The sequence below is a fragment of the Phyllosticta citribraziliensis genome (assembly GCF_038025025.1).
Source record: "Phyllosticta citribraziliensis strain CPC 17464 chromosome Unknown J3D65scaffold_10, whole genome shotgun sequence".
NCBI lineage: Eukaryota > Fungi > Ascomycota > Dothideomycetes > Botryosphaeriales > Phyllostictaceae > Phyllosticta > Phyllosticta citribraziliensis.
The window spans coordinates 84,375-97,574 of NW_027117347.1; the positions used below are offsets into that span (position 1 = coordinate 84,375).

Consider the following 13,200-nt stretch of genomic DNA (forward strand, 5'->3'; position numbering starts at 1 on the left):
CAAGCCAGCAGTACCCCAAAGAGCTTGATACTTTGAGTACCACCATGGCCTGCGTTAGACTTACGCTGCAGGAATGCTCCCGCCACCCCGCTTGAATGAAGCCCGGTGATTCTGCTCATAGATATTGCAACTGAACTGCAGTCGGCCACCGACAAGTTCAACAGCCTTGCCAAACAAGTCCAAGGAGAGCAGTGAGAAGGGGCTTCTCTACAGCGTCATCCCACCCTTGGCCGCGGCGACTGCCGCCCTCATGTTTGACATCACCAAACACTTGGGGTCGGCCAAATACTTTCATGGACCGGCCAACTGCGCTCCTTTTCCAGAGTTGATGGAGGACGGAGTCTCCAGGACAATACACCTTGATTTCGCACCTTCGTCGGCCCTGACCTCCTTCAGAGTGCCATTGAGGAGCTCTCGGCAGAGTGAGGTTCTCGGAGTTGGACAGGCTGAGGAGCTGCGCATCGGCTCGGAGGTCGTCTTCGGTGAGCCGGGCGCGTTCTTGGTGTGGACCGTCGCGGACATCGGCTGAGACAGTGGGTCTTCACGGACGAAAAAATGAACGACATAAAATGTAAACAAGAGGAGAATCAGGCGAGTTCGTGTCTGCTACGCATAGGAAGAAGCCAAAGATGGAGATGGCCGACGAGTGAGGCCAGATGCGTCGCGGCGCTGCTTGAGCCGCGTTGGCAGGCGTAGAGGGAGAGTAGAGCCCGGGCCCAGCATGCTGGTTACTATTGACGCAGCTGGCGCAAGACGTAGTTTGCTGCCCATCGCCTTCCAATGTGTATTTGCGCAAAGCAGTCTCGGTGTAGTAGTGAGCGATATTGTCCATGTTGAGCATTGCCACGGCAAACTCTCAGGCGCTTCATGGCGGTATGAAGAAGATGGAAAGTCCTTGGGTGCCGGGGCTCGCAACGATGCCGAGGAAGGATCATCTTGGTGCTCGCCATCAAGACCTGCTGGTTTGTTCAGAGGACGGATGTTGTCACGGGCCGGGTCGCTCGCCGGAATTCGAGGGGAGTGGAGCCATTGGAGCGTGGCCTTTGCAGGAGTGGTTCTGTCCTAGCCGCTGCTCATTGTCTTTCTGCTGTCTGGTCAGCAAAGCACTACCCTCAGAGTTTGTGACTTTCCGTAGTGTGGTCCTGACGGACGTCCCGAGCTGTCGGCCGCCTCGGTCGTGGGTAGCGGTCGGTCTGGATTCGATGCTGGAGCGTGAGGGCGCGTGGCCGCATGTCGAGATCTCGGCTTCGGGCAACCAGAACAGCAAGACCATCAGTCCTGCAATGACTTCACTCCGCCCTGAGCGGATGCGCCACGGAGCACGAGGGAGGATTGAAGCGAATCGTCGGGATTGACTAACCTGAGGCATTGCGATGCTGCGCTCGAGGCGGATCTTAACCGCCAATGTGGTGACGGGTCCGACCAGAAGTTAGACCTCAATCGAAGATGACGTACGCGTCCGACCAGAAGTGAGACCTCAATCGAAGATGACGTACGCGCCCTCGCTCGAGGCGGATCTTAACCGCCAATGTGGTGACGGGTCCGCAGAAGTGAGACCTCAATCGAAGATGACGTACGCGCCCTCGCTCTGCGGCGCAATCAGAACCTTGGCTCTCATGGCGCAGATGGGAATGCCGGTGTTGGTCAAGACAAATCGTGCTTGAGGAGTTGCGGCCACGCTGGATGACGGGCCGCAGTGAGGACAGGGCTGCTCAGTCAGTACCGGAGGCCAAGGGTAGAGGTACTCACCAGGGCGCTGCCTTGTCAGGCACTGTCCAAGAAGTGTGGGTGGTGAGGAGACTAATCCGGACTCTTCGGCTGTTGTCCTTGCCGTTCACAAAGGCTTCACACCACCTCGACTCGCTTAAATTTAGTCGGTGCTGCGTCTCGCCGTTCGTCTTGCATTCTGCAACACTCACCACCGACCTCGTTAGCCATGGGAAACAACCAGTCGACCCAGGGCCGGCCTCGGTGCAAGAGTCCATTGCCTGTGCTGCACACTGACGACGGTGCTGTGCGTCCTTAGCCAACTGACCTCAAGCCAGTCTTTGCGGCAAGCCCAGATCACGGAATCTTGCACGCGCCCGTCTTCCCTCGCCTTGGCCCCGAAGCGGGCTCTCACGCCGATGGCTTGCACGCTGCACGTCGTCCATCCAAGCGCCCCAAGGCTCTCGACGGAAGCATTCATGACTCCCACAACACTTCGAAGCCGCAGCCAAAATCGCTCAAGCTCGACTCGACCGTCGCGGGCCCTTCGATGGCGCTGATCCGTGGAGAGGGACAGTCTGCAGGCCGCAAGCGAAAGGCCTCGAGCGAGCCTGAAGATCCGGAGAAGCGCTCTCGCAACGACGCTGACCTGCCTGGTTCCGAGCAGACCCCTGGACCCAAAGAGAAGCCCAAGATTCTCAATTTCAGTACGTCCCACCGTTGTTGACCTGTGCCCGACTGACCGACGCAGAGCTAGGGCCTGTCGCCCACGGCTATCGGCCTGCGCCTTCGTTTACCTTCTCTTCACCGGCGGACCTCGACCCCATTAAGGCAGCACCACAACGGAGGAACATGTTGGTCGTCGATGTAGATGCTCTGGGCGATTCAATCAAGTTGCAGCGGCAGCTTCGCGAAAAGGACGGAGTCGGGTTGCTGTGGACTGACGCTGGCGGCTCTCTACATGCTGCACCGTTGTTGCCTCTGCCGTCATGACTTCAACGGAAGGGCGACGATTGTGGGCAGGTCGGTTAGGTCTCATGCTCGCGTTGCCGGTCGATGCGTCCTGCCTGACCGTGGCTCGGACTCTGGCGATCTGGCGAGTCATCAGGTTGGCCAGCTCTGTTTCGGGATTTGCATATGTGACGGGTCTAGGACGCGGGGCGTCTCACAGAATCTGGTCATTCCGAAGAGACCGAGAAACCCGATGCAAAAATGCGGGTTCCTGAGGTTGAACGTAACCCTCTGGCCTGCGGTAACCCGATGGCAGACGTGCAACGTAGTTGATCTTGGACCGGACCGCATTGAGATGATTCTCGATTCGTTCGCTCGTTGGATCGCTGGGGGACGTCTGTGCTGCTCTACAGTCGCCACGGCCTCGTCGATGATGCCAACTCTGTGCGGTCTCGTCTGCCGAACCATGGGTGGTTGAAAATCCCGACCGCGCAAAGTCGACTGCCTGAACTGATGCACGGTTGTTTGGAGGAGCTTTACGGTGGTCCGTCTTTTGGCCAAGGTCGTCAACAAGCTCTTCACCTGTTGCTCGCGTCGTTTAAGATCATCCTTGGCTTTCTTGGATCTTTCAATGCATTTTTCATTCTGTCCCTTCCCGAACTCGACTTCCCAAATGCGCCTGTCCAGGTTTTGTTCACGGCGGTCGAGATGCCAATGCAGCCCATGGATGTATTCGTCTTTGTCATTATGATGTTTTTGTAGCCCTGGGTACTGTGGCTTATTGTGCTGTTGCCGGATCTTGCACCGGATCTTGCTGCACTCGACTCTGGATGGCCTATTACCTAATCATCTTGGTGGACCTGGCTCGCGCGTTGTTCAGAAGGCTTGTTGTTTCCAAGACGAGCGTTGACTTGCTGATCTTCGGGTCGTTGGTCAGGGCGGCCATGCATCTCGGGAGCGTTCATCCGCAATGCAGTCTAATTCGAATTGACTTGAGTTGAGCGTATCTGCATGCACAACGGAGGAACATGTTGGTCGTCGATTCGTCGTTGGGACGCTCCGAACATGCCACAAATGACGGGCGTCTGCGTGATGAGCCATGAGCGAAAGTGGGCTGATGCAGACGCCCTGTGTGCTCAAAATTCTTGCAATATAATCTTGTCTTTCTCCGTGTCGCCGGTAAAGCCCATCTGACTGCGCTCGAGTCTTTCCATCAAAGACCATTAATTCGACAAGGCGCGGACGAGCAGTTTTCGCGGTTGTTAGCACGAACAACCGACGACTGACACCAAGCCAAGAAAGATGCAAGCCACTCCAGATGGGACTGCGGACAGTTTCGAGGGCCTCTGCTGGTGACGGGCCGGCTGAGGACTTCATTGCAGAGCCAGAACAAGTTGGCGTGCTCTGAATTGAGTTTTGTAATCGCTTTGATCGGCAGGTATGTCGGCGCCAAATTGATAGCGACATTGTTCGGTAAGCTTGTCGAGTCTCATCTTTCGGTTTCGTCCGTCCCAGAGGCCGTCGAGGCGGTGAATCTGGAAGCAAAAGTTGCCTTGCCGGCCTCGTCATCAGCCCAATCGCCTCCGTGCTGACATCGCGTGCTGAGATTCCTGCTACGAACTTCATGCACTTGCAGAGTCAACTTGGCGCTCCCAGCCGCGGGCAGCACCACTCTGCTGATTACCACCAATTGGTAGACACCTCCGTCTTGTCGCAAAGATACTGATATTCTTGACGCCTTCATGGGTGGGGGCGGTCAAGCGCGCAAGGTTGGACGGAAAGAATCGATGGCGGGGAATTGGCGCTGTTCTTCCACTTGCGAAGGACTCGTATTTCGTCAATACGGCGTGATCCCAACGTCCATACGTGCAAACAAAAGGTGAATTTTTCTTCCAACGCCCTGTTCTGCAGACTGGGAATATCTTCGACGAAACCCCCCGATGACCACAAAAGACAAGGTTGTCGTGCGGACCAAGCCTCGTGAATCCAGTGCTCGCCGACCGCGCACTGAACTTGATGTTTGATCGGCATTCCAAAGAGGAATCAAAGGGCGCGGAGGTTGGGGCTTGCATGGTTTCGCCAGGCGCTGGCAGTCACCGGGCGAAGATAATTCGCCAAGGTCGCGGAGAGTAATGTGCTTTTCTTCGAGCGTGGGGGGTTTCCGGGATGCTTGTTGTTCATCATGGTTGATGGCCAGCCTTCGACCTCGCGCATCGTCTCTTCGTACTCATCTCCGCGACTATGCGACCACTCAATTTTGGGCCAGCCTTCGACCTCGCGCATCGTCATTTCGGGACCTTCAGCCTGACATGTGGTGTGTCGACGTTTCTTGACGTGCAAAGTCGATGTTTAGGGAACATGACGTCGGGGAATTGACTGGTTTCGCTTCGAGGGAGTAGTTTTCATGAGGTGGGGGAAAGATTTAAAAACATCGACAGACGCTGAGAAGACCTCCAGGTGTAGAAAACGATGGAGGCGATGGATCAACCTGCGGCCAATCTGGTCGCCCAGTCGTTCCATGTCCGCCGCAAGGCCAGAGTGACACATTGGGCCGCGAACTCCAGTATGCCGCGCATCGAACATTGCCGAGGTACTCCAAAACCAGCTGTTTCTTGCCGCACCCAGTCGACTCCCAGTTCTACGGCGACTCGTCGCGAGGTGATCGGTAGGCGCAGGTAGTCATTGCGACGTCTGGCTATTGCGCAACGATGATGGCTGTCACGTTCCAACGCTTCTTGGAACATTCGAACCGTGTTGAACGGCGCACATGCAAAACTGCCGTATCCGCGCTCCAGTATTCGGCCAAGGCTCGGACGGGAGCAGAGACGCCCTGGAGGATGCGTCACGCTGCGCTCATCGGGGATGTCGTCCTTGCGTCAAGGTTGGCTTTGCGGATAGCCCGGCGCTGCTCTACTTGGATTGTCAGAGGGCGGACCTGATGGTCGAAACGAAGACGAGTCTTCGTCGGAGGTAGGATCTCTGCAAACCACGTCAGCGATTTGAATCTGACTCCTGGCCATTCACGTCGTCTTGCTCCACCGCGCACAACACAGGGTGGGCTGGTATGGCGGCTTCCATTCTTTAGGACGAGGTGTAAGAGGTGATGTATCCAGGTCGTGCAGATCGGCCTCGGAAGCTGGTCCCACGTGTCCTTTCCGGCTTAGCCGACAACCTCTTGCGGTCACCTCACCCACCATCAGTCTTTGGAGCGTCAACTGCTTGTCGGCGTCGAGTTCTGCGGCCCATTCGCAAGCCTTCCACGGTGTCGTCGCTTTGCTGCACCCTGTCCCTGCAATCTTGTCTCTTGGGGCCGGAGCAAGGGACGGTGCGCCAATGTCTTTGGATCTCGCGGAGGCGTCGGCGTCCAGGAGGCTCTTGTCGCTGCGCTCACGGAGGCTGCAGATGGACTCGCCGCCTCTGGACATCAAGAGGAACGATGCCAGACTCACTCTAGGCGCCACCGTGCGGCTCGTGTCATCCCTTGCTGCCCCTAGCGTTTCGCGCCACAAACTTCCAATTACCGTTAGCCGATCGACAAGGCCTCAGGAGAATCCAACAAGGTTGTTGGTCTTGAGGGTAGATGGTAGACTGGTCTGAGAATTAGTGGTAACACAGTGACAGACGACAAGTGAGGCGGGAGTGGGGCGGGGCGCATACCAGGACTGGACGTTACTGGAGTGTGGATGCCAAGGAGTCTCGCTGCTGCTGATGAGCTGCAACATGGCGACAATTTTGGCCGTACAAGGAGATGGGAAACCAGGAACGTGCCAGACCGTCGCCACGGCACGTTGATGGTTGCTGGTCGAGTGCGTGGACGTCCGGATGTGCCCAAGAGGAGGCTAACAAGGTTGATGAGCAACAGTACGAGGAAACTTCCCCTAGCCGTGATCTGATGGTCCGAGCTGCCACCATGATCAGGTCAGTCTGCAGGAGGCCGGGCTGGTCACTCTCGAAGAGTAATGTTTAGAAGCTTGTCATCAAGGACACTTACACCACGCACGGTGATTGAGGTCCATGGGAAAAGGCGCTAGAGAGCATGCAGACCGGCAGAGAGGAGCGGAGTGAGGAGGGCTGTAATAGAGACAGAGTCAGCAAAGAAGTCAAGTAGGTCGGGAGACATGGAGGACACGGACGAGAAGGTTGATTGGAATGCCTTGCCTGAGTGGATGTTCGGAACACGGAGGGCCGAAGCCGGGAGGGCGCGACTTCCCTCTTGACTTCGGCACCGCGCCCAACGCACACTGACCTTGAACTTCTTCACCTCTTCCCCATCCCGACCGCGTTTCGTCCTGGTTCGCCCACTCCGTCGACTCCATACGCTTCGACTGACCGTTTGACACAGTCGACCACCTAGCTGTCTGCCTGCCTTCCTCTCTGCCTCTCTATCTATCCGACACGTAAGTACTGAGCTGCCTTACACTCGCAAGTTTGACTGACTATTTTAGAATGCCACCTCGCGACTTTAGCAGATTTGGGGCCATCATGGCCAACAACGCCTCCATCAATGCGTTTATGGAAAAGCACCGGGCCCGTAAAGCCGAGAACGGCGGCAGCAGCAACATCGCCACCACCAAAGATGGCGCCAATTGCGAAGGCGCCGGTAGCCAGCCCGCTGCCACCACCACTACCAGGGACGCAGTGGTCCAAACGGACAGCAGCGACAGCAACACCAGCAAGGCGGTGGAGACGAAGGATGCCGGGTTGCAGACCGAGGGCGCATAGGGAGCTAGATAATTAGTCATTCCAATGGAGAGTATCACAGATGGCCGGACAACCTGAGAGAGCATGAGATCCGTGAAGGCGACCTCAATGACACCAAGAGAACCGAGCGGTCCACAACGGCTTTATCAAGTCCAGAATGAGGCAGTCACTCCTGTCTGATGCCGACTACGAGGTGCGCGTCACCGCGGTGATTCGAGCCCTTGAGGAAGGCGAGAAAAAATCACCGAGCTCCAGGGTCAAGTCAGCGCCTTGACGGCGGACTGCGCCACCTACAAGCAACGGGGCGACCATACAAGCAGCAGCGGAATTCATACAGGCAGCAGGCCAACCATGGTCAGGCGCAAGATTCCAGGATCGTTCTCGAAGAGCAATGGGTTGAGGGCATGATTTTGTGGTCGGGGATACTCGCAACGCCGTGCCGCAACAATGGCCTCCAGGTTGTGCTCTGATGGCCAATACCCGCATCCGCGACCTTGTTGCCGGCCTGTCCAAAAAGTCCACGTCCAGTGAAGAAAGCGGCATCACTTGAAGAAGGCCTGGTTCGCGGCGCCACAGCCGCAGTCGCGCGGACTCAAGCCGCCCTGACGGCGACTGAATCAATGACCACCAGTGAAGTGGACATCAGGGCCGATACGCACCGTGTTCCTAGTGCTCCAGAAAAGAGCCCATTCCACCTCTCCGCCACATCGTCACCGGCTTGGCTGCGACGTCCACCGCCAACAAGCAAAAGGCGGCGAATGAGGAGGCCCAGGTGCGCAATGCCGCAGCCGCAATCGTCCGGACTCGAAGCACCCTGGCCCACCATCGACAGACGTCAGTGCCACTTCGAAGCATTTTTGGATGCTTCAGAAAGGAGCTTCGGTCCGCCAATCCAAGACATCGTGAACGGCTTGGTCGAAAAGTTCACCTCCGATGCGGAACAAGCTCCTGCGCACGAGAAGGTCCAGGTCGCGGTGCCGCAGCCGCCATAACGAGGACTCGCGCATCCCTGAACAAAGGCCTATCCGCAGCGTCAACGTGCGAGACCAAAGCATTCAAGAGAGGCCGTGGTGCCATCATCCACCTCGGACCATCTCTCAAGGCCCTGCGGACCTACCAGAGCAAGTTCACGCTTCTCTCGGCTTCGTACAAGACCAGCATCCGACGCCGCGACTGGTCGGTGACATGCTCGGGTACAAGAGATCACTTGGCGCTGGGCTGATGCAGTCCACGAAATTCAGCCTCTCCAGGCTCCGACTGGAACAGGAGTTGCTGCTTCTCTCGTAAAAGCAGTCAATGTCAGGACCGATAGGAGCCGCATGGCAGAAAGCCTCGCCGTGGGAGGCCACGCGACGCCAAAACTTCCAGTCACCGCGGTCACATTCTCCAGGCTTCCTGGGGATGACTCCGTAGAGAGTGACAGGGCTCCCGTCATTGGACGGAGTTTCGTCCACGCTCCACGAGCCATCCAAGCCAGCAAGGGCAGAAAGCTGCTTGAGGGGTCCATCAGAAGGCTCCCACGTCGCTAGACTTTCACACACGACGTACCCCAGGTCATCTCGGTCCAAAGTCTGCCCAAAGATGGGGAAGCCGTGTCGCCACAACCATCTGCTGGACCAGGATTCTCCTCCCAGCTTCAGCGTGGGTTACAAGCTGCGAGAGCCCGCAGAGAGCTCCATGAGAATGTGGAAAGGGCCTCCAAGCGCGAGGTCATGAAATTTGAAGTACGCCAGCTGCCTCTGGTCCGCGATGTCTCTGGATCAAACATCACAACTTTGGAGGCTTCGTCCCAGACGGGATTCTCATCCCAGTTAAAGCGTTGCGTCCAAGCGAGCAGATCCCGCCAAGAGCTTCAAAACGTCGTGGAGAGGGCCCCTCAGCGCCCCATCATGAGTCGCGTAGTGGTGTCGGCGCCTCTCATTCCAGATTCACTGCCAGGATCCACCATGACATCTGTTCAGCCACCGGCAAGGGGCTGTCGGAACACTGGCCACCTATCATGACCACGTCCCGAAAAGCGCCGCGACTGCGTCACAGCACTGGGACTCCCTTGGTCTGGATGCAGCAGTGAATGAATGCTCCCTAAGCGCGACTGCGGCGGATGAATGCTCCCTAGGTGCACTCACATTGTTCTCAAAGCTTCGACACCACTGGCACCGTCCATGGACAGAAGCAAAGGGAGCTCCAAGGCGCAGGCCGTTGTGCCCGACACCCGGAGATATTCAGCGCCATAATTCAGTGACCTGCACTTCAACACCCGGTCAAGCCTTGCTCGACAGCGTCCCTTTCTGGCGACATTAATGCCAACACTGCCGAGACTTGTGAGAGTCCTGGCCGACACAAACACGAAGAGGTCATTCTCTGCTCGATGAGATCTTCCGTGGCTGGCATCTCTTGCTCCATTTCCTCAATGGTCATGGAATTGGACTCGATTCTTTGACGCCTGCCGAGTCGAGGGACCGCGTCTTCGGCCCGCTGGTTTGCGGCGAGAAACTGACCTTGGTTCTTCTCCCTTTCCCTTTCAATCTCGGCACCTGATGTAGGACATGCTGAACCGCTGCGATGTAACCGAGTCCGACGCGGTTGACGAAGACTTCGCCCAGCCCTGCTGTGGCTTCCAACACTTGTCAGGACGCTGCTTGATCCCGTAGTTGGAGTCCGGCAAGCTCACCCTGCAGATTGCCTCGAGCAAATTCATCAGAAAATTCGATTGCCGGTGGGAAGGTGTTGAAGATGTGAAGGGAGTCTTCTCGAATTTAGATCTGTGCCGTGTATCTTCAGTACCCCTCATCCAGTTTGCGGCTTGGAAGTCGGCCGTCTTGGATGGGTTATTGGCGTTATCGACCTTTTTAGTATACTTAGCGTCGGTGAGGTACTGCTCGAGCAGTGCCGTAATGTGTTGCATGTCGTTCGGCGGTGGACCGAAACCATCTTGGACTTGAGTTTCTCAAATCAGGGTCTGTGTGGTCTGCGGTGCCGAGGCCACGAAGAACGATTTGGGCCGAGAAGAAGGCAAGGCTGGCTCGGGACCGAGCTCGAGAGAACAAACGAATCTCAAACACCTGGATGCGGAGACTGACAGGATTAAACAGGAGATGGACGTGTTCTCCGGAGAATGATTCAGCCAGGCGCTTTACCGCAAACCAAGATGAAACCCGGGGATGCTCATGGCAAATGGCATCCGGAGCTCGACAACTTGGACACGGAACGCAATGAGCACCGTTTCAGCAAAGGAGCGATGATCGACGAGCGGTCCACGATATGAGCAGGCCGAAGAGGACGTCGTCAAGCCATGAATCCAAAACTCGGCTTGGCCACGACCGAAATCGCGGAACAGGTGGATGTCGACATTCTTGACAGCAGCCTGAACAAGCTACGGGGGATCCTCATCAAGGGAAAGCGAAGGGAACGATGAGCTGTGTGAGAGGAATTCTGAAAAGAGCGCTGTCATATCCTACAGGACGGTAAGGAATCAGCCGGCCGCTGCAAAGACGCCACTGAGAAACAACACGCTCCAGGTGAGAACCAAAGGCTTGTGGAGGTCGACAAGCTGAAGCAGGAAAAGAAGGACTTGTCGGCCCTGGAGAAAGCCAACGGAGAGATTCGGGCCAAGATGCAGAGCTTGAAGAAGAGAAGGGACAGTCTAAAGCTCTCCAGCACCGTGTTGAAAGACTGGAAGGTGAAGCCACAGCACTCGCCGACAAAGCGGAGCTGGACGCCCCATGTCACGCTCCAGAGTGACAAGAGAGGCTTAGCATCAAGCCACTCCAGCTCCGGCGGGACGAATCTTCCAAGGAAGCGAAACGCATCCTGGGCAATGGCAAGACCTAGAGACATGGTGCCTTCATTCCCCATTTACCCAGATCCAAGACTCGCAAGGTTCTCTCGAGTGAGTGGGTCCAGACCAGTCTTGTGGACATGCTTGTGCAGTCGGAAATGCGCGGCATATTGCAGTCTCGCGCCTCCAAGGAGGGCGTTCATACAGCACTGCGCTGGTAGACGACATGCAGATATAGCCTGGAAAACCGATGAGCGTCTTGGGAGGTCGAAACCGCGCAAAACTTTGCAATCAAGGAAAGGCAATGTCTGCAGAGTCGACTGCTTGGCAGCAAATGGGAAATGGAGGGAGCTTTCGAGGCTGTCAAAACCATTGCCGACGTCCACGCAGATCGTTGAAAGGAGTTCGGGAGCCAGGCGTTAGCCGGCTGGATGGCGTCGACGTGGTCACCAGGCATGTTTTCCTGTGTGGCATAGTGCGAATCGGTCTGAGCTTTCTGTCTGGCGAGCTGTGGTCACGTCGGCGTCAGCCATTTGCGATCCGGCCTTTCATTGCGTCCGATATTGCGTCTCCCTGACGGGTGAATCTTCGAGAAGGATGCCCTGAAGAGTGTCGAATTGTCGGCAGAACATATACCAGCGGGACCGTCTTGCCAAATAGCGAAAATGTTCAATGTGTTTGTCCTGGAAATTGACCTCACCCCCATCCTTAGCCCTCCCCTCCTCATCCACGGTCAAGGCACCTTTTCGAAAGAGCCAGGGCAAGTCTTTGCGACACAGTACGGGCCGAGCGACTGGATGTAGATGGCTACTCCATGAGGATCCTATTCCTCACCAGTCTCTCCCCTGAGATCCGTAATCTCGTCAACCACATGGATTCCCACTAAGAGGACCTCATGCATCATGCGGGATTCTTGTACGGGCGAGACCCCACTCTCACGAGTCCCACCAACGCCTCGCCATCGCCTGCACGTTCGGTTTCGGCGTTGAAGGCTCGGCCGCCAACACGAACACTGCGCCAGTATCCCGACCAAGGCGCCCCGACCAAGGGCGACAGGAAGACCCAGGGCATCCCCGACGCGTGCACTAGCAGCAAGAGGGGTCGTTCGACCCACACTCATTCTCGCACGAGGTCTCCCACTCAGTCGTCATCAGACAGCTCAGATTCAAACACTGTCCGCAGGGGAAGCGCCTTGGGTCGTGGCCACTAGGAGTCGCGGAAATACCGGGGGGAAAGGTCGCCAAGGAGACCAAGGCCAAGGGTGACAAACTCCCCAAAAACCCGGTGGACGCAATCACCGAAACGCAAAAGGCCATCATTGCAGCCGACAAGGGCAGAGAAACGACCTTGGCAGAGACTCCGCCGAAACCGAGGAGTACCAGGCATGGCGGAGAACTGCAAGATGCCCGAGGAAGCGGCGAAAAGGACCATGCGCGAGCAGGGAATCCTTCTTCTGAACACGTCTGGCAGCAAGCCGCGCGATGTGGGCATTTGCGTTCTGGAGAAGGACATCTCAAAGGGTAGCCGCTATGTGCAGGGTTGGGATTTACCTGCAAAGCCTGTGTTGAATTCAAGACCAACGGCTCTGCCTCTCTGGAAGGACGGAAGATCGACAACATTGACCACCCAGACCATTGGCTCTAATTCGCAGAATGGCAACGATTGATGGGCAGGCGCTTCCCTGCATGTTGCAAGTCCAAGAATGATTGGGCGTGGGTTTCTCGAATCAGCGTCTTTGTCGTGTATCTTCGGTATTTTCGTCCAGCTTGCGGCTCAGAAGGCCTCTGATGCCGAGGCGGCCACGAAGGACGAGTTGGAGACAGATGAGAACGATTGGGCAGGAGAACAAGTTGGTCTCGCGGCAAGGCTGACCGAGACCGCGCTCAAAGCCATGAACGAGGACCTCGAGAGGACAAACGAGGCTCAAAGACCTGGATGCGGAGACCGAGAAGATCAATCAGGAGATGGACGTGTTCTCCGGAGAATGATCAGCCAGGCGCTTTACCGCAAACCAAGATGTTGACGTCGTGAAAGACAACCGGGTTCTGAGCAAAGGCGGAGTG

The 13,200-nt window shown here is 56.6% G+C and overlaps 2 protein-coding genes across 2 annotated transcripts; one reads left to right on the plus strand and one right to left on the minus strand.

Moving 5' to 3' along the window:
• Window positions 1-250: 250 nt before the first annotated feature.
• Window positions 251-2,700, plus strand: J3D65DRAFT_679330 (uncharacterized protein; the record flags this gene model as incomplete). Its single annotated transcript, XM_066803682.1, has 3 exons — window positions 251-482; window positions 2,046-2,414; window positions 2,459-2,700. The coding sequence occupies 3 exons, from the start codon at window positions 251-253 to the stop codon at window positions 2,698-2,700; spliced, it is 843 nt and encodes a 280-aa protein (XP_066652188.1).
• Window positions 2,701-3,358: 658 nt separating this feature from the next.
• On the minus strand, window positions 3,359-4,492 carry J3D65DRAFT_52055 (uncharacterized protein). The gene has a single exon (XM_066796635.1). The coding sequence runs from the start codon at window positions 4,282-4,284 to the stop codon at window positions 3,592-3,594; it is 693 nt and encodes a 230-aa protein (XP_066652189.1). The 5' UTR covers window positions 4,285-4,492; the 3' UTR covers window positions 3,359-3,591.
• Window positions 4,493-13,200: the final 8,708 nt, after the last annotated feature.